This window comes from Vidua chalybeata, chromosome 3 (genome assembly GCF_026979565.1).
Source record: "Vidua chalybeata isolate OUT-0048 chromosome 3, bVidCha1 merged haplotype, whole genome shotgun sequence".
NCBI lineage: Eukaryota > Metazoa > Chordata > Aves > Passeriformes > Viduidae > Vidua > Vidua chalybeata.
The window spans coordinates 19230102-19256174 of NC_071532.1; the positions used below are offsets into that span (position 1 = coordinate 19230102).

The window sequence follows — 26073 nt, forward strand, 5'->3', positions numbered from 1 at the left end:
CAATCCATAAATACATTACCAATGATAACTTCTGTCTCAAAAAGATCAAAGATTTAAATTGATAGAGGAATAAAACAACACATGAGAGAAGAGCCCAATAATTTACCATATTACAATGTTTGAATCAAATAAAGCTCAAACATGTTATTTTCAGTGATACATCCTGATCCCAGGTGTGGAAGGGGAAGAAGATTATGAAGCATATTTTTAGGAGAAACATAGCTGAAATCTTGTAAACATCTTTAGTATTCCAAAGAAAACAAGAAAACTATTTTGGAAATACTACCCTGTATACCTACTATAATCTTACTGCTTAATTGTTAAGTTTGCCCTAAATTAAAATATTTTATTTTAAAGGAAGACATACCAATTCAATGATTTAGAAAACCTTGCAATAAATATCCTAAGACTAAGTAAATACTGGAATAAAGTTTTCCAAAACATTCCACATTGTTAAACAGGAATTTAGTAAAGGGAGAAATGTTTTACTTTTTTTCAATTTTACCTGTTCCAAATAATGTAATGACAAGTTGATATATTTGGCTTCTGTCAGTAAGTGGCCTCCAATTCCAGTCTTTGCAACACGTTCTGATCCAGCAAGGTCTACTAAATGCAACTTGGAGCGTCGGATCACTGCAGATCCAGGTTCCTTGCTGGAGATGTGAATCGTGAAAATGCAGTGAGATCGGCTTGAGGCTTGATTCATTGGTGTCTACAGTGACAGGAAAAAAAGAACTCTCAGTGTTCAGTGGATAAATAAATATAGCTTTTTATAGCTCAGTAATCTGGCAACTGAAATAATCTATCCCTGTGGAAACCCAGGGCACTGGGAATATTTCTTTGTCTGCTCTGGGGTGTCCTGACCCCCAGGGGAGCACTGACTTTGACCCTCATTCATGGAGAAAACTTCCAAAGCCTCAAGGTAAACAAGAAACTACAAAAGTGTGAAACAGATTGTAGAGATTGCAGATAGTAGTGTAGTATGTCACATGGGTGAGAAATTTAGGTTTTAGGATTTTTAGTATGTTATAGATGGGTTCAAGATGGAGGATATAGGGTGTTGTCTTGAGTTCCTTTCTTCTTCCTTCTTCTTCTTGGGTTCAGTGGTATCTTGTGATTGGGTAGAAAAATCCGCATTGTGGGTCTTTAGGGGTCAGTTATTGTGTTAGAAAGGAAAATAATTTAGGTGTCACTTCTTAATTGGGTAGCTTAGTTTTTGATTAGACTTAAAAAACCTTGTAACAAGAGATAGCCATTTTTGTGTTGCTTTTCATGCACGCAGAGTCTGGTGCAGACGGCGTGCTGAAGTTTTGATAAGGTAACAATAAACAGAAGCTGAAGACCAAAAAAGTCCAATGTGTCTCTTGTTCCTGACACAGAACTGCTCCAGGAGGGTCTCCCCTGCCAGGGGAGCCCCAGAGAGTTGCCCAACTTGGGGCCCGCAAACTCACATATGTCATTTTTTAGCTATTGGACCTGTAATGAACATGCAAAAAGAACCCAAAAGGATTTACCTGGCATTCATATTCTAGAAAAATACTTGGATAATTTTGATCTGGACAAAATTGTACTGTAAGCATTTAAGGTTGGTCCAAAATCCCCTAACATCAGCAAAACAAGTGGCCTTAATACTTGAGGAATACTAGAAAAGGGCAGCTTGAGTGGAGGGAAAGTTACTGAATGCTGATCTCTGAGAACTTATTAATTTCTCCATTGGTCCATTGGTACATCAACTTATTTTTTTTCCAATAGATAGCTACTAGAGTAACAAGGACTAGGACTCCCCATAAGGCTTTAGACTTCTGCATTATTACTTATATGAAAAAATTCTGCTTGGCAAAATTAATATCAGATTTTTAGGTGGCATGAGAGAGTTTTCATAAAATGTTTGGCTTTAAATGTATTTTTTTGGGAATAACTACAGCCACACTTCCTTAATTTAAAACACAGAAAGTCTCGGTCAATTTTTAGAAATGAGCAGTCTTAGCATCACTTCAGATGTTTTCTCAATATATTTGAAATACAGAACCAAAAGTTTTAAACAGCTCTCAGTTATTTAACTTTATATTTTAAATGATCATATGCCATCACATATGTATTTTTATTAAAAAACATATAAAATATCTTTAAGCATCTAAAGCACCTTTGGTTTAGTTGTATCAAGGTACTGTTAGAAACTTAAATCTAAAATTATTCTACATAATCCTCATTTCATAAATAGCTAAAGCTTGATATTATATATGGAGATTAAAGGTTTAGCATACAGATAGTATTTTTATTCATAAACTATAACAAGTATGACTACATTCTTTTTAGGCCATAAATGCTGACCCCGCAAAAAACAGAGTAGTAAAATAATAAATCAATATTATGGAGTCGGCAACTAAATCTATATTTATTTATAGCCGCTGAAAAAAGTAATAGAAACATGCTAGTTATACTGTCTACATTAATCTCTGGTCTCTACTTTATTCCTCTGTTATTCTGCAGTAATTTTTTATGTAGATCTATCCTGTGGTTCAGACCAGATATATCAACATACTGCCTTTTTTTTTTACATAATCTGCCTTACCATACAACACCACAAATGTTAAAATGGCCTGCCAATTGCAGGTCCTGAAGATGTTGTCTTATTAATCCAGAAAGGATAGTTCTTAAAAGAAAGACTACAAGCTGAAGAGTCCTTTAACAGGAATAATATGGATCATTTGGTTCAATTGTCTCCAAGTTCCCCTTTTTTTTTAAAGCCTTAATAGTGCCAGCACAACTAAATGGGTTTTGGGAACTGATCCTCAAAAAACAAACAAACAAACAAAAAAAAAAACCAACAAAACCAACCAAAAAAACCCAGTATACCATAGATATTTAACCTGAATCAGTTTCTTGATTCAGCCACAGCACACCTATAGAAAACAACTGTGGCAGAATACCTGAAAATGACAGCATACTGGATGTGAAGAAGTAGGTAGTGCGCAGAAATAGCATACACTTGTAGCTGTTGGTGAAAATTCTGTGAGGAAATTTCAGCCTTTGCAGTATTTTTTTGGGGGGCTGCTTTACCTAATACAGGGAAGCTCAGAGGGAGAGGGAAAAGAATTTTTGATCATTAGTCTATACAGATGAAGAATTTTAGAATTCATGATCCTGTGAAATGAACAGCGTGCAGTCACATGCTATGTTGTCCTCAGAGGTGATGCTGGGCAAATGAAGAGGAAGTGAGTTGTAGTGTTGGAATGAAAATAAACAGGCTGAGGGAAAAGTGTCAAGCAAGAAAACACTCCCAAACTTAAAATGCAGTTATACTAAGAAAAAGTTATATGCTGTGAAAACGTACTCTATTCAGCAATTCTGATTCCATGAATTATCAGAGCCAGCTTCACTTATTTTACTAGGACAGCTATGACTTTTTTATTTGCAGCTCTGTGAAGCAGGACTGGATTTTTTTTTTTCCAGCTAAAAATCCACAACAGAATTAATATTTAAGGACATTCTCTTTGACAGAATTGATATTTAGGCACATTTTGCACTACAGAGATGGCATCAGTCACACTATACTACAGACAAGCCTAAGCCAGACTAAGTATCAGTACAGGTGGAAGCACAAAGCAAATGTTGCTATGACAGAAGCTGAAGAAATAATCATACTTCTGAATAAGTATTGTTAAGCAAACTTGAGATTCACACTGCAGCAAAACTATATCTATTTCAAAAAGGGCTTTTAGTCACACCCATTTAATACCAACAGAGGCAAAAAAAATTTCAAATCCTAAAAGAACATAATTTCAGGACTCTGAGTTTCAAACAGCACATGGCAATATTTGCTCTACAGGTTTTTATTATCTATTCTGATACACTAGCTACAACTTTATTTTGAGTGTTCCAAGTAGATTTGGCTGGACTAGCCATTAGGAATTCCATTGCTTTTCTCTTCACAGCTTTTTTTTCTCCATGTAAATGAAAAAAATTAATGAAGCTGATTTGGAAGTCATTGGCTAGAATCCCACACTGGTATTTTTGTGAAATCCTTCTTCAGAGTAGAAACATGGCTTAATCAAGACACCAATATTCCTTTCTGCAGTAGGATTCTATCTCTGCTTTAGAGTTCCCATATATAGGAAGCTCTGTTAGAACTCTTGCAGAAAGCATAAAGCAATAAAAATTTAACCTGTTAAATGGGATGCGACCATGAAACGTTAATTTCATTATCCCCTCACACTTAGCTACTTTTACCACACAAGTAGATGCACAGCACACAATAGAAATGATGATGTGCTGGCATCTCTAGTCCAAGAACAAGCCTTTTCTTTTACTATTTGGTTGTTATCTTACATATAAAACTTCTGAGTATCACCATTCAGCTGTTTAGAAAGTTTGAAAACAGAAAACAAATACCATTTTCTGGACAGTGTCTCCGAGCCTACTAAAATGTTCCTTTGGTGGTTTTCAGAGTTCATTTTGGCTTTGTTAGTAGTATTCAAACCATATGTATATGAAATCATCCTAACACTAATTTGATGTGATGAAGGAAAAAAAAAAGAAAGAGGGGAGTGGCCTGGTTCTCAGCAGATGGTTGCTATTGTGAGAGTTATATATAGAACAACTGATGAGCGGCAGTTACTTACAAAGAATAATTTTTTCCAGGAATTCTGTGACATCATAAACCACATAAGCAGACTTCAGATGCTTTGTGATATCACGTGAACACTACAAAGGACTTAATGCCAGGTCATCTATTGCTGCCCATTTCTGGCATGGTAAAGGACAAATTCAGTAACATTGACTTGGTAAAGCATCAGCACTTCATTTGATCATGGAAAATATGTACAAGGTGTATTTCAAGCCATAGAAGCCAGTTTTGTTTTTTTCCAGGACAAAAATATACCTGTGTCTGCTGAAATTAAATAAATTGCATAGAAGCTTTGTGACTTTAACTACTACATCTATTTATACAATGGTTGCAAGAAGATGGATTCTACTTAAATGAGAATCTACATTACAGCCATACTGGAAGAAACTTCTGAGTTGGATATTTCTGTCAAGGAATACAAGGTCAAGAACCATCCAAAAACTTACTGGAACCTAAGTTGTCTATCTTAATCTAATTCTTACCCATCTTAAGTCAGTGAAACACTGCAGGAATTCTTCCTTATACAGGAATTTATGTATTTCCTAAATCCTGTATTTGTTGCAGCTGCTATTATAAATGTTTTCACAAAAAATAGCCAAAAAGGGATGCTACAGGTCTAAATAGCATTCTTAAGGATTAAGGACTTAAGAAAAAGAAAGTTTCTTAAATAGGACAAAGACATATGAAAAGCTGTTTGAAAATCACCACTAGACTAACAGAAGCTGCTACTATCTGGAAGAATAATGTGTTAAGTATGGCTGCCAAAACACTCTGACAGAGATAATACATTAAAGAGTTCAGGACCACTGGGACAAAATAATTTTGCAGGTGATAAATGCAGTTAAGCCCATATTGCAAACCATCTCCACTTGGCAACTCATACAGGAAAATCATGTTCTTCTGCTGTCTAAATATTTTGATTCAAGGAAGAAAAGATTCCACTGGAAAGGTATGAGGGAATTAGCAACTAGCCAATGAATAAAGAGAGGCTGATTCTGAGTGTTCAGAGTTTTTGGAGAACGTGTCTCAGTAAAAGGTACAAAATTTTATTTTAAGGAAAGCTTCTTTTTCTTCTTAAGGGTTTTTTTTTTTTTTTTTTTTTTGCCTCTGAACATTTCAAAGAAGAGCAAGGGGAAAAAAAGAAAGTACTGATAGCATCCAAGATGGCTATCAAATTAATTTTCTCCAATCTCATGCTACAATCAGGGGGATATCTGTAGGAAGATGTTGTGACAGCTACAGTCATTTCACAGTTCAGATGGATATCTCTATCTAATGAATAAAAACTCCAGTTCCAACAGAATTATGCTATAAGGAAGAACATGCAAACTGAAGAAAAGAAGGTGGCTGTCTTTATAGCTGGTAGATGAGAGAGACCCCAGTATGTCTTTAGTTTCCTTTCTAAATATGTTACAGGTGAAGGGGCTCTTCAGCTGTACTTAGGTACACTTGTCATAGTTGAAAATGAAAAATTGTTGCTGTGAAAATATCAGGATCACAATAGATGCAATCACTTCCTGAAAGCAATAATTTATCTTTCCATATTTACTACCAGTACAGTTTCACAGTTAGAACAGGATAACATTCAAACTCAAGTAACTTTTAAAGTAATAATATTCCCTACTGAAGACATTATTAATCTTATGTTATATAGTGCTTTTTGCCCATATAAATCCAAAAGCATTTAAAGGACTGCTCAAAGTAGTATGTATGACCAGAATTTTGTTACCACACATGGAAATGAAAGCACCTGTGCTGAAATAACAATGCTATTTGGTGCTCTTAAGACAATATTACAGGTTTGTCAGAGTGGAAATAATTAACACCAAAGAGGAACCTAGGAAAGCAGAAAGTTGTAATGCCTTCTAGACTGCAGCACTAACCCAGATAGCATGCATTTTTGTCAAAAGTGACATTTAATCTCATATGCTCACACACTGAAATCCTATCTCATTCAATAAAAAATGCAGTCAAATGCTACCACTGGCTTGCTAAATATATTCAAGAGAATATTACAATAAATACAAATCAAATTAATTCAATTCACAGGTCGTCAGTCCCCAAAACTATCCTTAAACCTTTCATTTTCATTCTTTCTTGAAATAAACACATGTAAACATTGCCAAAAGCTTACTGATTGCCCTAACTGTATTTCAAACTTTTTAAATGATGGAACAAATACTGTGTCATATACACTTTGTGCCAAATTTAAAAAATGGAGTGCTACAGGTATAAAACCATGCACTGAAACATTTCCTTCCTCATTAAAACAAAGTACCTTTCAATTAGAGGAAAAATAAATTCTGACTGTACATGTAACTACAGTCCTCACACATACTAATCTCAGAAAAGGATTTTACAGTTTTGAAATTGCTGCACATCCTTGGGAGGCTACCTTAATCTATTGCTTTTAGGGAAATAGTAAAAAACACTAAGAATTCTCAAAATCACAGAAGTTTAGGCATGTTATTTCAAAAGGCAGAGGTCATATGGGATTCCCATCACAAGAAAAGACCACTTCAGCTGAAGATATATTAATAGTATACCCAAATAAAATGGTTTGAGAACCTAAATGGCCAAACACTTATTTCCACTTAGGAGCTTTTTTAGATGTTGATGCTACCAATTGCTTATACTGCAGATTTGGTTTTTAAATCCTTAGCATGCATTTCAGACAATAAATCATAAAGTTGTCTTAACAGATAGAAAATATAAGAAAACAGTTCAGATTTTATAACCTGTTGCTGCAGATTCTTATGTATTCAAATGTATCAAGAAACTGCTTTATCAGAAACCAAACAAAAATCTAGTCCTTATATTCAGCAGAGCTGCCAACAAAATACTTTATTTTTGATTTTGATCTCTGCCAACATATGAGACAAAAAAAATCCTATTTGTATTTTTACATTATGAATTGTCTGTGCACAAATGTCTCCCATCTTACCATTTACACAACTCGTAGTACACATCAAAACTAGAGCAAAGGACCAGTCCTACATTGCCTAGTAAAGCAATACTGCACAAACTAGATTAGTTTCCTTTTTCTTCCTTTTCTTGGGCTATATAGTTACATGTGGGAAAGAAGCATTAAGTTATAAATGTTCTCTTAGGTTCCGAAATTTAATGAATGAATAAATGTTGCCTATAAAGTACTTTTAATATTGTGATGACTTTCTTTTTTAGCACAATCAGTAATAAGGGAAAAATACACCCCTCAAATCACAAGTTGGACTGCATTAGCATAGGCAATGCAGAAATTAAACTGTCATTCTTATTTTCAAAATAGCCAACTCTTCAAAGAAGGATTATTCAGGGTTAAGGCACAAGATTGCAATTTTAGAGACTACAGATCTCATATGTGATCCATGACAGTCATCTGAATTTTCCACAGCCAAACTCATCAATAAAATGATTAATCCAGCATTTATTTTACTTTCTTTTCTATTTAAGTTTATTCATGTTGCTTCTTTTTCTTTAAAGCTTACTTAAGAGGGTTCTAATCTTCAGAAGTCAGAAAGTATTATCATAACTCAAGATTTAAAAATATGGATCTCTGGACGAGTTATGTTTTATGTCATAAGTCCTCTTTCTTAGATCTCTAGATTAACACTTTTCTCTTCTATTACATTTTTTCAAGTTCCTCTCCTCCACACAGTACCAATTTTTCTATCTCAATATCATGAAGCAGTTCCTTGCCTCAATGCCCAGGTTGATGAGCAGCCCTTATGTTGATTATCTCTTGCCTTAACATATTTGTACCTCTCAAAATATAACTGTTGAAATAGTCATCCTTAAGAAAGAATAAGTATTTGTGTTATCAATTTATTTTTTGTAATCAAATGCTTCTTCCCTTGTGTCCAGGTATATGTGGTCATCCAGCAGGAACATAGTCACTACCTGACTATTCATATACTCTAAGTGTCTCTCGTCAATACTTTATGATATATCCTTTTGGAGATACAGAGGAAGAAAACCCAAAAAGTTCTAAAAGAGAATTAACTCTATTGTAGGAAAGACGACACATTGCCAGCGCTCACATTATACAATACACTTCTTATATTTACAATACACTTCTTATATTTACATTCCATACCTAAGCATGAAGGGAAAAAAGAACCTTACAGATGTCAGATATGGAAACATTTAATTTGAATTTTTCAATCAGAATCAGTAAAATTATCCTTGTGCTTGAATATTGGCACATATTTATTTTGAATTTCCTATGAACTACCATCTGGGGTTTTGGTGGGATTTATTTGTTTGGTTTTGGGGGTCTCTGTTTGGTTGGGGGGGACGTTTGTTTTGTGCTTTTCCACAAAACACCATGGGTTTATGTAATAAGAAGGAAAGAAAGAGGGGACTTATATTAAGTATTTCAAAGGCAATTGAGTGCTTAGTCATAGAATGTTTTGAGTTGGAAGGCACCTTAAAGATCATCTTGTTCCAAGCCCCAGTCCCCTCGCATTCCATGAGTTAGGACACCTTCCACTAGAACAGGTTGCTCAGGGCCCCATCCAACCTGGTGTTGAACACTTCCAGGGAAAAAATTTCACTGGGAATGTTTGACAATACTTTGCAAGGACATATTTTCTTATCTTTACATGTCTGTGTATGTTGATACATGCCACATTCAAAAGTAAGTCTATAGTTTATGAGAATTTCTGTATTCTACTTGAATTTCAGTAAGTTATGACATCAAGAGCCACTAATCAGATCCACTATGGAACACTATCATCAGAGAAATGCTTATTTAATTTCACAGTGGAAATACACTCAAAAAGAGGATACTAATTTATGTCCAAGGTCTTCTAAAATACACATTTAATTTGAGAGAGGAGGAGAGATGTTTTTGACCATTTTAACTTTGGTGGTGTTAAGAAGATTGGAGCAGCAAATCTCACCTCAGCAATCATTCTGTTGGTGTCCCCCAAAAAGAGTAGGTTTAAGGCTTCCTCTTCATTGGTTGCTTGCTGAAGAGACAAGTTTTTCAGGTGAATATTTTGATCAGAGTCTTCCATTATTGTCACTTTTCTACATGCAAAATAAAAACAACAGTGAAAACTAGAGTTTTAATGCAATGTTGTTTCATACTTTAATTTTGATCACACCTAAAAGATGAAATCTAAAACGCAAGGCAAATCATAATGAAAAAACATGAAAAATAAATGATACCCATTAAAGGAAATGTTGATTTCTTTTTTTACTGTCACCTCCTTTTTATTCCTTTATTATGAAACTTCACATAGAAAAGGAATATAAGAAAACTAAGTTTTAGAGAAAGCTCTGGGATTTTTATTTATTGAGATAGTAAAATTTCAAGAGTAAGAGATTAGATGAATCATCACAAACAAATAATGCGTAAGGGTTTGTTTGCTATTACCAAGCACAGATGATAAAGCATACCATTATTTTGGCATACAAATATACATGGAATCAGAATCAACACATCTGTAGTCAACATGTTTCTAATAACTTTAGAAACATTTGTCAAGCCTATTTGTCTTTTCATTTTTCTTAAATGGTAGTAACTACAACTGTAAATTATCCCTTCCTTAAATTAAAAGCAAGCCAACAATGATTTTATTTATTCCCCTTGTTAGAAATGTTCTTAGTTACACATAAGACTAAAGCTGTCCAAAAGGAATTGGATGCAAGTATCAAGGATATGGCAAAAGCTCCAGAAGAGCTGCTAAATATTACTGAAAATCCTTTTCACTTCTTTGAATAGTCCTTCAACATAAGATTTTGTTTTCTTTTGAAATGGTTACTGAGAGTTAAACTTTATTGGCATTACTGAGTAGCCATTAGGGTCTCCTCTGCTGAGACATCCTATAGTATCCAACATAGAGGCCAAGTAGTTGCCTCACTGGATTTGGAAAACTCAGAGAAGAATCTGTTAAAACAGAAGTACACTAAATCCGAGGATAAATAACATGTCTTTCAGAGTGAATTACAATTTCTGATACAATTTAAAACAAATTAGAGCTTTTTTTAGAAGTTAGGAGTTGTTTTTATTTAAACTAAAACTATTGTCTATGTAAGTGTAGCTAATATTTTCCATCTATACATACACACCTATATGTATACATATATGTATTTAAGTATTTTTTAATGTTCTTCAAGATAAACCACAAGAGGGAGTATGGGGCTTGAGTTTTTATCAGTAGGTAGTTCTTACAGGTTAATTACTCCAAGTTGCTTCAAAACCAGAGAGATTGGGTTTTGTTCTGCTTTACTTTCCCTTCCACACCATCCCAAACTGAGAATGAAATCAAGCATCAAAGCAGCATTCCATAGTATTACTCTTAAACATTGTGGGAGTAGTTCACAGTCTGATGGTCAAAACACTCAAATGAATATAGAGAAATAATTTTAACACATTGCAATGCACTCACTCTTTTCAAGAAAAATTGCACATAAGAGTACACACAGAGCTTCTTTGGTAGTTATAACAATTGCTCTTCCAAGTATAATTGCCTCCCACTGTTAGCCTTATTTTTGTGTGGTGGTATAAAACATTTCTCATATAAGCACAAAATTCAGCTTCCCCATTCAAAGCATAAACCCTGGAGTAGAATTCTGGTCTTGCATATCAAACTTTTGATAATGTCAGATTGTATTCTGTCTGCACCTGTGTGTGCATCACACACTAAAGCCCACAGCAGTTCTGATTAGCGAATACCCTTATTAACTTGTGCCCTTTCCTGCATCAACTGAGCTGCCACCAATGCAGGAGAGCCTTGCACACTGAATGCTTTCATTTATTAAATTCTTGTTACTGGTAAACATTGACCTTAAACTTCCTTTGATTAATTAATACTACTTCATTAGCTTGTGTATTATAATTATATTAAAAAGCCACTTAATATATTTTGGAAAACAAATTACCATTTTAAAAGTCAAGCTTCCTATTATTATATATGTCTCTAGGGCTTAGAATTGAAGACATCGAAAATAATCTCAAAAACTTTATAAACATTTAAAAATTAATCATAATGATGCAAACAAACAACATATGGAGATACACAACTCCTATGCCAATACATGAGCAGAATATAGTGATATTACGTCATTGTGAGGAGACTATGGAGCCGAAAATAAATTTAGGATAAAGTAAAAAGAGAACAGTAGCAAGTATACATCTTGGAGTCTGTTCAGAAGAACAGAATAAATTAATGGATACATATAGGCAATGCTTTGTAAAGCTGCAAGGAACTTTAGCTTTTAGGAAAGAATTGTCAGGATAATCATTTTATATATCATCCCAAAAAGATGACCTTCCAAAAGTACAACTCACTGAATACCACAACAGAGGACAAAGTCAACATGTATTCAAGAGGCAAGGTCACAAAGTTATTCAGCTACCAGCACCACAACAGCACACAGATTTGATTTTCCATCCAAGTAGAGATTTAGAGCATAATCTCCTTTATGAGACATGGCAGAACTATGAGATGAGTAAGGGCTTGTGCAGACTGTTTGCTTGACACATCATATTGTGATAGGAAATCCTTCCCACTGTCTCCAATGGATTCTGTTTTGAGACAACAGAAACACAGTTTGGCTGTTCTGGATGTTATGGACATGACTGGAGACTGTTACACATTTAGGGGTTAATGATTCATGTAACAGTGAACCTGAGCAGGCACAGCCTGTGAGGTGCTGTGCACACAGCAGGGCATTCAGGCCTCAGTTGCGCTGCACAGATCCCTCAGCTGCCAGATAAATTCACTGAGTTCCCAGGAGAACACCTTCTAGAATGAAGCTCTTTTTCTTATAAGAAAATTATACAAAGGCTCAAAAGAGCAAAAGGGACACCTTCTCTCCATGGCCAGGACCTGTACTGCTCTTATGCAGTGCACCATAGGGAAGTCATTCAGGCTCTGTCCAACACTGCATGGATGCAAGGCACCCAGCAAGTGATGGGATGCAAGATTCACTTGCCATCTATCTCCCTCCTCTTATTCTGTCTTACCAAAGCAGTTACCCTATCAAGATATTTGTTTTAGCGACAAATTTGTTGCTAAATCTTTCTTACTGACATCTGAAAAAAGCTGTGCACTCTTTCCTTCTCCCCCGTCACCCTACCATGTAGAACAAGGAATCAAAACTGAAACAATGAGATCAGTGGTTCATGTACGAATAAAACATACAAAATCTGTTAGAATTTGCAGACAACATCAGTAATCTCACTCACAAAAAAAATTTGTCAAATAAATTTTGACATTTGCTCAAATGCTTATAGAAAAGTTACCTTTAAAAAGCTTCACTGGACTTTATACAAATCAAATCAACATAAAACATGGATGTGAATAACCAATATATCTTACATGCTGAAGTTATTTTATAGCTTTTAAGAGTAATTTGTTTGAACTGTAATTTTAAAAAAATCATAACCTTAGAAGAAATTTTTCAAAACAGGTTTTAGCTGGCTCCTCATTAACAAAGTCTAACCTTACAAGACTTTGTATTCTCTTAACCTTGGGTATTCAGTAGTAACACAATGAACACTCAATTTTGAAAGAATGTATTTCATATTAAAAAAGTGACCTAATAATATTATTAGCCTTAGAAGTTCTAAGTTCTATACTGATAATTCTCAGAATACTGGAAATATATTTCTTGTAGGTTTATGGTTGGTGGTCAGTTTCCAAATTACATAGTTGATACAGCCATTAAAAGGGGCTGACATTAACAGTGTTGAGACTGGAGGGGAGAATTAGGTTTATCTGCATCAAAAAATCAGACTGAATAAAATATATTTCCTATATGTTTAAAATTATTCCTTTAGCCTTTATTTATATCCTTCTTTGTTAAGGAAAACAGGAATTCTTTTAGTAGTTATTTTAGCTTTCCATGTCAGCCTTTAAAGCCCTTGGAGGGCAGTAGAGAAACAGAAGAGTATAAACTCATTTGAGGTAATTTTCCAATATGCAGCAACAGGTTTTGTTTTAAAGGGAAGTTATTTCACACTGACCCCATGGAACATAACAGTTCTGCATGTTACTCACATATATTGATATAGACATCATTGCTGATGTTTGAAGTTAATTGGTTCTGAGCTTAAAGCTTAAAGTGTGATTTTCTTTAAGTCAGACGGCATCACACTAAACATTTCCCTCTCAAAGAGGACTTTAAAGAACCTTCACACAAAAATGGGGAATCCATTTAGCTGACTTGAAATTTAGATTCTATTTTCCCCTGGCCACATCACTGTGGAGTAATGGTTGTCTGAGCTCCCTGACAAGTAGCTCCTCAATTACTGCAGCTTAGATTGTCATTCTAAGGCAAAACAGCATTAATTGTAGTTTGCCTTCACATGCCATCAGACAGGTAAAGCAGTAACTTATTATTACCTATAAATAAATCTAGTCATTCCTGACTAATGGTTCTGTAACCTCAGTCTTTACTTTTGTGTTATATATGTTGTCAAAATTTTTTTTATTTCTGGATAAATAAGAACATATTAGGAAGAGCTTTACTCTTCCTAACCAAAGGTTGTAGGTTGTAACCAAAGTGAAATTCAGTAACATTGGGTTACATAAATTACAAATACACTACAACCAAGAACCTGTTGGAGATAAATGCTTTAGAAAAGTATTCCTAATTTGAACTCCTGCAAAGCTTTTATGAAAGCATAAGGTGGCAGTACGTATTTAAATAGTCTTCTACCAGCTTTATTTTATAGCAATTATTTCATACCTTTATGTGTTGAAAACAGTCAATTGCCTTATAGGAACATGGAATTCTCTACAGCTACAAACAGAATTAGATTGTCAATATTAAATTCAATTTCTTCATAATTCTGTGTAGGAATCTGTATATGTATACATATAGATGTGCAGCTATATGGCCCATATTCATGCATTTGTCAGGAATTTATTTCAAGAAAAGTTGTTTTGTGATTGATTTTGTGGTTGCTTTTGTGAGAACCTCTACCGTTCTCATCTGGAAGATCTGGATGAAATGAGTAAGTAGTGCTAAGATGAAAATTTCATGGTCTACAGAATATATGAAGTATGGCTGCACACAAAACCTTGACTTCAGGAGCTGAGATTCCAAGTCTAATCATGTAATGTTTAGATGCAATGGACAATTTAAAAAATTTATTGTTCCCTTTGTCTTAAAGCATCAAATACAGTTTTAACATCTCATTTTTCAAGTACTATCAACAAGCCTGTAGTGTATCCACAAGCCTTTCATAACTTCTATCACCTGAATGCTACCTGTATTCAGTTCTTACATTGAACTGGTAACATAAAGCTAAGAACAAAGAGTTTGCTGGTCAGAAGTACATATCTTTCATTCAAATTACATCCCCTCCTTTTGCAAGACTATGGATAGCAATACTGTTCCAGAACAATTTGCGCATTATATGATGTTAACTAATCTTTTTGCTTATTCTTCTAAAATGACGCATTTCTTCAATACTCTTGTCCATCTTAAATGCTTAGAGAAGTATCAGCACTGACAGCTAATATTTATCCAAGAACATAGGGTGAATACCCTGCCTTTGGCATTTTATGGTGCTGAAAGTTTAGATGATCCACTGTGGAGTTCAACAGAAAATTATGTATAATATGACACTTTTAAAGTACAAAAACGATACTTTTTTTAATAGTCTCATTAAGTACAGGTTGTCAAGCAAACAAAGTTATTATTTTGTATTTTGCTTGCTGTCACTAAAATATTAAGATGTTTTAAGCACATAAAATTCTCCAAAAATATATATTAAGTGATAAACACCTGATAAATTTTAAAATGTGATTATTATTTACTTATAAGTAACCTCTACTTTATCATTTAAGAAAATTAATCAAGTAATTGAAATATAGTTAATCATGCAACAACTGATTCCTACAGCTTTTACTCCCTTTTTAGATCAGAATGGCACTAGATATTAAGTTTTGAATCCCCAGACTACAATATTAAAAAAATAAAACATTTTATTAATTAAATACTTTTACACATACTAAATATGAGTCATGTAGGTATAGTTTTAGTTTACAGAACATATTTTATTGACACATGATGTAGTGGAAATAATAGTGTCCATTAACAGTAAAACCTTAAAGCACTTATTAATATTACTCTGCAGAGAAAAATCTATTTTTTAACTAAAACTCGTCATACAGTATGTAAGTTTACTATCTAAGTTTACAGGTAATTATGATTATCCCAGCATGCTTTATTCCTAATTTACAATCAAATTATCTATCAACTTTTACATTTTAAAATAACCTTACACACAACAGAGAGTTATTCTTTACTTTAATTGAATCACCATACATAGACCTAATTGGATGATTCTATAAATCACAATTATTAGCAAATATTCAGTACCTGGTTTTAAAAGACTACATTTTCTAGAGCATGTGACCCCAAATATCTGCTTCAAAGTTGCAATTAAATTACAAAAATCCAGTTTCTTTGAATTGAATAAATTAATTCTTATAAAAATTAATTGGAACGAGTTCAGATAAAATATTTCAAATAACTTAATAATGAAATTAATTATGCAATAAACTTGAATAACTTAACAGCATTAAATTTAATAAATAGAAAAAAGTGTAACACATTATTTACTATTTTTTGTTCATGCAAAAATGTACACGGAATTAAATTATATTATCCAAACTAGCTTCTGATTAAAATTTTTGTCTGAATGCCACAGGAAGCAGATGATAAATTAAATTAGAATCCTAAACTTCATATTGAAAGACATTGGTAATGACACACAGTCCTCATAGCACTGATGTGTTACAAAGCAATAAATTCTACTTCCATTTTTCAGGTAAAGAAACTGAAACAATTAGACCAATTCACAGCCCAGTCTCACACTATGCATTTAACTGCTGCCTTCCTAATCTCTAGACTAGATTATTTCATGAAGATCAATCTTGAAAAATATTTTGTACATACATGTCCTAGATACCCCATACTGTGTGGAAAAACAAAGCTCCATTTAAACACAATAAAATAGTGTGCTGCAAGATTTTTTAAATAAATAAAATGGTTTAATAATATGTCAATAACAATTAGTTATTCCAAAATAAAATTGTACTGATTTTCCTTTATTGCCCCATTGAAAATTTGCAGTATGTTTCCTGCTCTTGTATCATATATACATATATGAATATATATGTATATATTCATATACATGAATACATGAATGTATATCTTCATATACATGAATACATGAATGTATTCATGTATCTTGTACATGAATACATTGTATTCATGTAGCAATGAAATAGTGATTTCATTGCTATTTACAAGTGTCTGTTACTATCATGTTGAGTGATAAAATTCATGGTGCCCAGCATAATTTCAGGGCACTTGCAAATCCAGTAAACAACTCACTTATTCACACCTATTTAGTGTTTGCCTAGCTATTTAAAAATAACACAGACTATAAACTATTATTTCAGACTTGAGGACTAGGATTTGGATTTCCTAAAAATTAGAAATCTAACTTCACCAGCTGGAGCATTCATGACCTACAAACCCTTGTTTACTGCCCTTCTCCAAGCATTAGTAGGTGCTAGTGTCCGATCAATGACTACTATTATAACAACCATCCATTCTGAAGGAAATATATTACTCTTTGGAGTTCCTTGTGGCCCATTTTCTAGCTGTAACTTACCTTATTTCATAATTGCGTATTCTAGAAGAATAATTATCCTTGAAGGAAAAGATCCAAATCGAAGCAGGGAGATTTTCTCATTACCATTGCAAGGAAATACCACCTGTTACATGTCTCTGCCACACACAGTCATACATGCCATACAGAGAGACAGGCTGCCATGAGAAAAACAAGTCCACCTTCTCCTTGTCAAGGGCTGCAAGAGATCTCTTCTGCATAATAGCAACAAACACTTTTAATCCTTTCACCTTCAGTTACGCCCTACCCTCCATGTACACAAAATAACAGAATATTTAGACACCATTGACAAAATTGTAAAAACAAAGTATTCTGATTAAATTAACACTGAGATCAGTAGCACAACTTCAGAAAGTCCCTAAACAATGCAATAGGGTATATGAAAATGATTCCTCTTGGTTTTGATGATTTTCTGTATTTATTACTTACGGCAAATCTTCCATTCTGGAGGCCTCATGTCTTGGGTCCAGCAGATCATAACCACATTCATTGTAGATTTCTAAGTAGGAAACATGAGTTGTGTACACTTTACTGCTATCCTGGATAAGAAAAAAAATAATGTTATAAACAGAAGTCAGAGGTAGATTAGGAGACAAATTTATTTCTAAAGCTTCTAGGTCACTTTCTCACTTTTTCTCTTTTCCTGGGTATGGTGCACATGTTAAATTTTTGATACTTACATGTTATGTGTTACCATATGCATAAGGACTCAAGAAGAAGAAAGGAAAAAAACCCACAAAAATTCCCAACCAAAACAGAGACACACACACTACCCACTAAAATAAAAATCCCCCACAAAACCCCACCATTACCATGAGTTTAGTCTGGGATTTTTAATGGATTCTGTATACTTTAAAAAGTCTGTGTATATTTAGAACATGGGAGCTGCTTACAGAACTATGCAACATGACATTTTTCACTTCTGCACTAAAAAAAGAAAGTTATTATAAAAAGGTAAATGCTCATATTATAGATAAAAAGACTATGCTTAAAGAAAAAACAAAGCAAAAGTAAAAAAACCAACAAAAATAAGATTTACTTTATTTAGAAACAGTGACATACTGCTTTTCATTCTCTTCATCATAACATTAGAGCACTGTATATGATGTCAGCTGTTCTCTGCAATCACAATTCTTTTGGAAATTACATTGCCAAAAAGTAATTCAACACAACTGAGTTTTGCCGACAATTTTCCCCTGACCCAAAGCCAAATCCAAACAACAAACCTCAAAATAGTGGGCTATGATTTCCAAAATTAAGGAAATAAAAGAGAATTAAAATAAATTAGTCACTTATTTTCAGCAGATAAAACCAATGTGAAAGCACTCATATCTCAGTTGAAATTTAATAATTCAATCCACTACAGGCTTTTTTTTTTTGCAAAATACTTTGAGATATAACTTGTCACTTTCATTTAATAATTATTTCCCATGTTTTTTTTTAATTGGTTATGACAGTTCTCTATTTCAAGGGACATAATTTAAAAGATACGCTACAGATGGATGGCAAAAAATCTAGTAAGGAACAGTTCAAACAGGATGCCATGAAAAGAGGAGAATTTCTAAGTTAAAAGGAGATGTTATTAAAAACAAAGGGCTTCATTTCCTTCTCATTTAGTTCTCCAGTTTTGTTTCTTTGGTTTCGAATAGCACTGTCTTTGTCCAAGTAAGAGCTTAACAAGTCTTGTATTTCATGTCCCTGATTTCACTTTCTCCTGTTTCATCCTACTTAGGGTTAGAAGGCAAACAATTCTTCTCCACTATTTGAGCAGCTTCCAAACCGCAGTTGTAGGTACAAAGAAGTGCAACAGGGGAAAGATACGAAAAAAAAGGCAAGAGGAAAGATAAAACACCAAGAAGAGATCCTTCAAAATGCACTAAGAAAAACAATTATACAAAACTATAATTTGGAAGCGGGAAAACTGAAATAGCTCTATAAGTGTAACTAAGTATAGCTTTTGATCCAAAATCCAGTCTGAAGTGAGAAACATTGTTATTTCTGTGCAGAGATTTTGACAAACATACTAGTTATTTTTCATCCTCTTTTGTTTTTATTACATAATTAACATTAGAAAAGAATGTTGGTGTGTTAACACTGTTGTTGACAATTACATGATAAACCTGTTCACTTTCCACAACAAAAGTCCTCCATGGAGGTTGTGTGAGTACAGCAGAAGGTCTAAGATAACATGGTCATGTGGGTTTTTTTCATTTCTGTTCCCACAATGGCAAGGTTTTGTGCACCTGCCACATGCTGTGTACATTTACCTGCCGAAGTCATACTTCCAAAGAGCCAAAGTAAGTAACTACTCTTGTTAACCCTTACTGAGACAGGGCATATTAATGTGACTGAGCCATATACCCTTATGCAAGCAGATTGGTGCTCTGTAGTACACAACTGAAATAATACAAATGTACAGTGGAATGATTTATGTTAATGTCAAATCATATTTAAATTGTCTTAATTAAATAGCTTTTCTAAAATGTGAAGATTAATGAGTCATAGGCCTGGTAGAATAAATGAAGGGACAAAACATAAATTACACGAGACTCCTCTCTTCCCTTTTTCCTATAATTACAAAGGCACTGGAATAATTTACTGTATTGACTCATGTAAGTATTTCAGACACTAAAATAAACTTAAATTTCTCAGAAACATAATAAACAAACAAAAAATCAGTGTATTTACTCTGGCACATCCTTTTTCTTATTGACTCATTTCATTGCATAAAAAGTCAAAATGAAGTGAAATGCATGCAATACAAAACCAGAGTGGAGCTGATCTAAGTGTCAGACAAGGACAACCACTTGTGTGATCTGAAGGTATGCTGCACCAACTAAAAATAACCTGAGTTTTAAAACTAGAATAGCCCCCCACAATGATGCCCATAATTTTCAGATTATTGCAATAAACCAGGTAGCCAAAACAACTACAAATATATTCTTGCACACAATAAGTACCGTGTCAAGTATTTTGTTAATTGTTAGTTTTAAGATTTCCACTAACACTATTATAAAAACAACCATCAGCAATAGTTAAATATTTGAAATCAGATATTAAAAATAAACAGAAAATAATGTTCCATACCTTCTGCAACTGATCAAAAATATAAGATAAAGTCCTGGGAATGATGCCTCGATCACTGTAGCGTTCTGCTCCTCCTGTGATGGTAAAAGTTTTGCCACTGCCTGTCTGACCATATGCAAAGATAGTACCATTGTATCCAGCCAAAACACTACACAATTTAAAAAAAAGGAAGATAATTAATATTTAAGGCAGAACTTATTGTCCATGATCAACTTTGTATAGAACTAAAATATAATTAACAGTAATTCTTAATTACATAGCAACTGTCTTTGATAATACAAGAGTACACTTTAATATATATATATATATATATATTCTAGATTCTATAGCATTTCAACTATCTAGAATGGAAGAATTTCTTGATGCCTTGACTCATCCATTATTAGCTGATCATGCTTGTTACTATTTACACTACCTTTTCACACTTTTTAGTTTGGCAGATGATTTTTTGCAAGGATGATATTTAATCTCTTTAAAGACTGTAGATGTCAGGAATTGTGCCATTCATACACTAGAAGAATCAAGAAATATTTCACATAGGACCTCATTAAATGCAAACAGAGAAAACTATATTATGGTTAGAAACTCATGTAAGGATACCAGGGTCCAGCTTTTATTCTGAGAATACAACTATACTAAAATACCAGACTATGCTTTGAAAAGGATATGCAGGAGAAGCTGTGCTTAAATCAGTGTAATAGAGTCTTCATTTAATATGAAAATACACAAACCCACATTGGTAATAGCAAACTTTTGTGTTATAATTATGACTGTACAAGAAACTTTGATAGAATAGACAAAATAGCTATTTATGACATAGCATGAAATGGCATTCAGACTCGTCTTTTTCACACCTCTTACTTCTGTTTGCAGAAGTTCCTAATGAAAGTCCAGTTCAAATATTTTTCTCTAATTCACCACACTGCCACCATTGACTTCCACCTTATTTCCACTAAACAGTAGGTAAGTTTAATCCTCTTAAATTTTGGATTGGATTTACTATGCTTAAGGACCTACCAAATTTGTTCAACAAATTGAAAAGCAAAAACTATTCTTATGCATTTTATTTAAAGATGAAATGATAAATAAGCTACAATTTTAATAAATAAAAAGATGGAAAACAACCCTTGTGTAAGAGGAAAAGAAACATGTATACAGATAGCTGCTGGTCTGGCGCCACGAGAGATGCAATGATTCTCCAACTTAAAGTTTATTTAAAGGCCTGGGTAGTTGCCAAATTGCTTATTTTAATCCATTACAGTAGGATGTCAAAGACAACAACAGAAACATGTTGAAAGGAGCTACAGTGAACATCTGCTCCCAAAACATGCATTGATGAAATATATATAGATATTAGATACCAGATGTTACAAATCAAAACAATTATTATGATAAAACACCTCATTCATCTTTCTTAGGAACTTCTAGTGTCCACTGTCACAATATCTGAATGCTGACGACAGTAATGAGTTCTCAGAGGGTGAAGGGTATCAACAGAAGTTCAGACATGGCAGATTCAAACCTAGCAAGAGGAAATGATTCTTCAAGCAAATTGTAGTTAAGCTGTGCAACTCTTTGCCATGCCATGTTTTGGACATTAAAATGTCACACAGGCTTCAGCAGAGATTGGAATAAATCACCAAAACATTTTTCTTCAGGGCTACTAATCACAGAGAAATCAGAAAGTCCCTAAATTACAAATAACTAAAGACTAAGAGGATACATACAGGAGGCAGCCCTACATGCTTACTTTATTTTTTTCCTCTGAGCATTGTCTGTTAGTCCCTGTGAGAGACAACACAGTGCGCTAGATGGAAGTATAGTTGTTCTTCAGCTCTTAAAGAAGAGTTCTCTGGCTCTTCAGAGCTGGCAACCAGAGTTGTTAAATTTTCTTACTCCTTCTCTTTTTAAAGGTGTATCTTGCAATGTGTTAAGAACTAGTGGATGTGTGGCTGCAAACTATTAACTCAACATGATTGTATTCTGATTTCTAACCACTTCAGAAAAAGCTGTTGATTAGAATCACCTCATATGTAAACACAGGATAAAGCATCACAGACCATATGTTGTCAAAACAGCTGCAAAAGTCAGTGAGTTTTCTTTTTGCTATTTGATTCCTATATATTCTTATATTTTCTGCAGTGCATCAGCGCAGCTCTGAAAAGTTTTCCGGAAAACCCTGACAGCTCATAAAATGTGAATATATCCATGTCAATAATGCATTCTTCTAATCCAGTACAATTATAGGTTATCCTAATATTGCATTACATAGATTACTTTGATTCCACAGTTATGTTCTTTAAACTCTGAGCTAAAAGTCAACCTTATTTTCTAAATTTATGTGCAAGTATCTATATATGTCTGTATATAATTATATATGTACAAATAATTGCATTCTGTCCACATTTACAGCACACATTTCTTTCATTCAGAGTGTGTAACAGCTACCATCAAGTCAATTTAAGGACAGCCTGCTTGAGGTGCTAAGGAAGCCTGGAAGGAAAGAAGACTACCAATAATACCAGGGAAATTGCTGGCAAAGCCTTCTAAGAGTAACATACAACTTCATGAGGACCAGATGGAGAACAAATTCCCTTTTTAGGTCTGACAAGCAAAACACTTATTTATATAAAAGACAAGGGACTAGGAGTTCAGGGAGGAATGACAAAACTGCTTTGGCTCAGAAGTATGAGATCTTGCCTCCTGAAAAGAGTAGAGGGGAAGATGCAGTGAAAATGAAAAGCCTTCACAGCATTGGCCTGTGGAGAGAAAATTAAACTTATGAACTACACAAAAGTTAAGGGTTTATGCATATATATATATACTTATGAAAGAACATATTCCAAACCTGAAAATATATAACTACCATTCTAAGTATAATAGTGCGAATATTAGTCAAAGTCAATTTTGAAGGTCTGTATGTGATAACATGGATTAAGTCAAAAATCCAGGTCTGATGTGTCTTATTCACATTTATTTTAAGTAACTTCATTTGGAATCAATGGCCATACAGGATGTTTTAGCAATGAGCCTTGTGGACAACTTATTACCATAGGAAATACTTGTTAGAGACACACTTTGCTCTTTTCCACTTCTAAGTACTTCAAGGCAAAAAAAAAAAACCCAACCAAAACTCCACCAATCTATTTTTAGTTCATTTTCCCAAAGAGTTTAACACTGAATGGGTAATTATATGTAGATGGACCAATACCAAATTAATCAATAAATCAATACCTATTTACTAAATACTCAAGAAGTTCAATATTTGTACACAGTATTTTCAACCCAAGATGCACAATTCCTTTAGGAAAATAAAAAGCTCAAGAACTTTCATAAACTGTTAGTCACCCATAAAATGCTGTTTAAGAAAACATCAAACTATACTGCATAATTACCCTTGGCAAAGAGATGGGTCCCTCAGAGGCTAGAAGTCAGTATAGTGAGCAGAAAATATACATATTGTCTCTTTCATCCTGAAATATAACTGCAGCAGGTACCATAAAAGTTGGCAACACCCATTATTACAAGACAAAGGAAGAGGATATTTTCCAAACAGCATCCACCAAAGGGCTCTCCAAAGATGCTCACTTGCAAATGAAAGCTGTTCCCAACAGTACTGGAAGTGACTCTTGGCTGGGAAAGGTTGGTAGAGAATCAGCAGCTTTTTTCTGCCTTTTCAGCAAAACCTACTTTGCAAGATGTCAGTTCCTACAGACAAAGTCTGCATCTTTGCTCTTCAGAGTCCCCGAACAAAAGTCCCAAATTTTTGTTAAACTCAGTATTTGAAACTGCGCAGGTTCACATGGATAGTGATGGTAGTCATGTGAGGACTTAAAACTATGCATAAATAAAAATCATACAGTGAAAGTCTATTTTCAGTCATGCCCCCTTGGTGTTATCAGAATACCCAGAATTTGTTTTTTTTTTTTTTTTTCCTCTCTGAAGAATGAATTTTGGCATGGTTAAGGAGACATTTTATTGAATAAGTAATCTCTTTGCTAATTCAAACAAAACACGAAGACTCACAAACCAAGGAGAGGCTTTGCAGAAAAGATCTTTCATGCACTTATACAACATTGTATAGCACCCTGTTCAGAAGTTCATGGACAACTTCCAGACAGATTAGCTGAAATCTGTCTCTATCATATTTTACCCAAGTTACAACTGCCAGAGTTACTGGAAGGTCTTATTTTTTTTATCTATATCAAGTTAGACCTAAAAACACCTACTACAGAGAAAAGTAACTTTAAATACAATGTCTAAAAAATCTTCTCTAAATTTGTATATTTGTTTCATTCTATTAGAGAATTCAGAGGGATCATTTTCATTATTCACTAAAACATGCAGACATATATTTGTAACACTTGATGATAGACTTAGTTTCTATGAGAAAAGAATAATATATATTAAAAAGTCAGTTTCTAACAAATTGTTGATTTGGCTTTGCTTGTACTGCTTATAACCACATACTCCATGTTTCTATCTGAAAAACATGGACCAACTTAAAGGAAAACTTTAAGTTGCCACATGCATGAGCAGCAGGTCTGACCTGCTGCAGTTCACACGTGTGAACAATAAGATGCATCGAATGGGAACAAATCTCATTGGCCTGAATTTCTGCATATAAGGAATTCTCAAAGAAACCTGGCCAAGACTTCAAATTCTCTCAAGGTAAGATTTCCACAAAAACATGACATTTCAGAGAAAACATGGACATGCAATATGTCTGCAAAAAGTTGTATTTCAATCTCATTTAATATACTGAGCTGTCTTCACAGCTTATTAATGTGTGGAAGATCTGTTTCATGACTAAGAAAGGCCCCAAAAAGTCAGTTGCAAATTCAAAGAGGGCAGAACTAAACAAATAGACTATTAATATTTTAGATTTAACTCATGATACTAGAGTATCAGGATTTCCAGATTTTTTAGCATAAGTGATAATTATGTCAACACTTGGTAAATATATCTTTTTAGACTAAATATTTTTGTGTTTCAGTGAAAATACATGTGGTCAAGTCATATGAAGTTTCATATATGACAAAACTGAATATAAGGAAAAAAAACGTCTGCTTGCTCTATTGGAAATGTAAACATGTACATCTATGTAACCATTTCTACATACATTTCATACATGTTAAGGTGGTAGGATGATAAGCGTTAGTCTTGTCTTTTTGATCACTGTAAGAAAAGTTGATTTAAATCAAAATATTGATGAAGAAACATCATGATTGTCTGCCAAGTATTATGAGCTCATCAAGAAGTATTTATGCAATAAGAAAGTCTCTTTAGCAAAGTTAGTATCACTGAAAGACACAAAATAGTGCAAAAAGATTTTGCATGGTGGAAATCAAAATAAGAGTGCATGGGAAAAAAACACCATAAATTGCAGGCAAACAACTCCCTAAGTATGAATAATTATTGTTTATTACATTCCTAAATCTTCTTTATCCTTTTATTCTGCATTATAACTTATCATCAAATTATATATTCTTTTCAAGATGCTTATAATTTAGAAAAGGATTAAATCTGTTCTTACATTTTACCCGAAGAATTGAATGCTTCTTTTCTGATCCCTGAAAACTTACTGCTGGTTTTTAGCAACACAACAGCTTGTGCTTCACCATACAGAGCTAAACAGCAACAAGTTTAAGCAAAAAGAAAGCATTGAATATATCCTCTATGTTGCCTAGGATTT

General features: G+C 33.7%; 1 protein-coding gene across 5 annotated transcripts in view; it reads right to left on the reverse strand.

Moving 5' to 3' along the window:
- The window catches only part of KIF6 (kinesin family member 6), a 159957-nt gene that overhangs the window by 124287 nt on the left and 9597 nt on the right, over nt 1–26073 (reverse strand). For all 5 annotated transcript variants that reach the window (XR_008430083.1, XR_008430082.1, XM_053938739.1 and 2 more), the window contains exons 4-7: nt 20379–20526; nt 17721–17830; nt 9529–9658; nt 506–712 (exon numbers count right to left, since the gene is read on the reverse strand). Coding sequence is in view for 3 of the 5 variants with exons in the window: in XM_053938739.1 (XP_053794714.1) it covers nt 506–712; nt 9529–9658; nt 17721–17830; nt 20379–20526 (595 nt within the window). In the remaining 2 variants the exon portion in view is untranslated. The remainder of the gene's footprint in view (nt 1–505; nt 713–9528; nt 9659–17720; nt 17831–20378; nt 20527–26073) is intronic.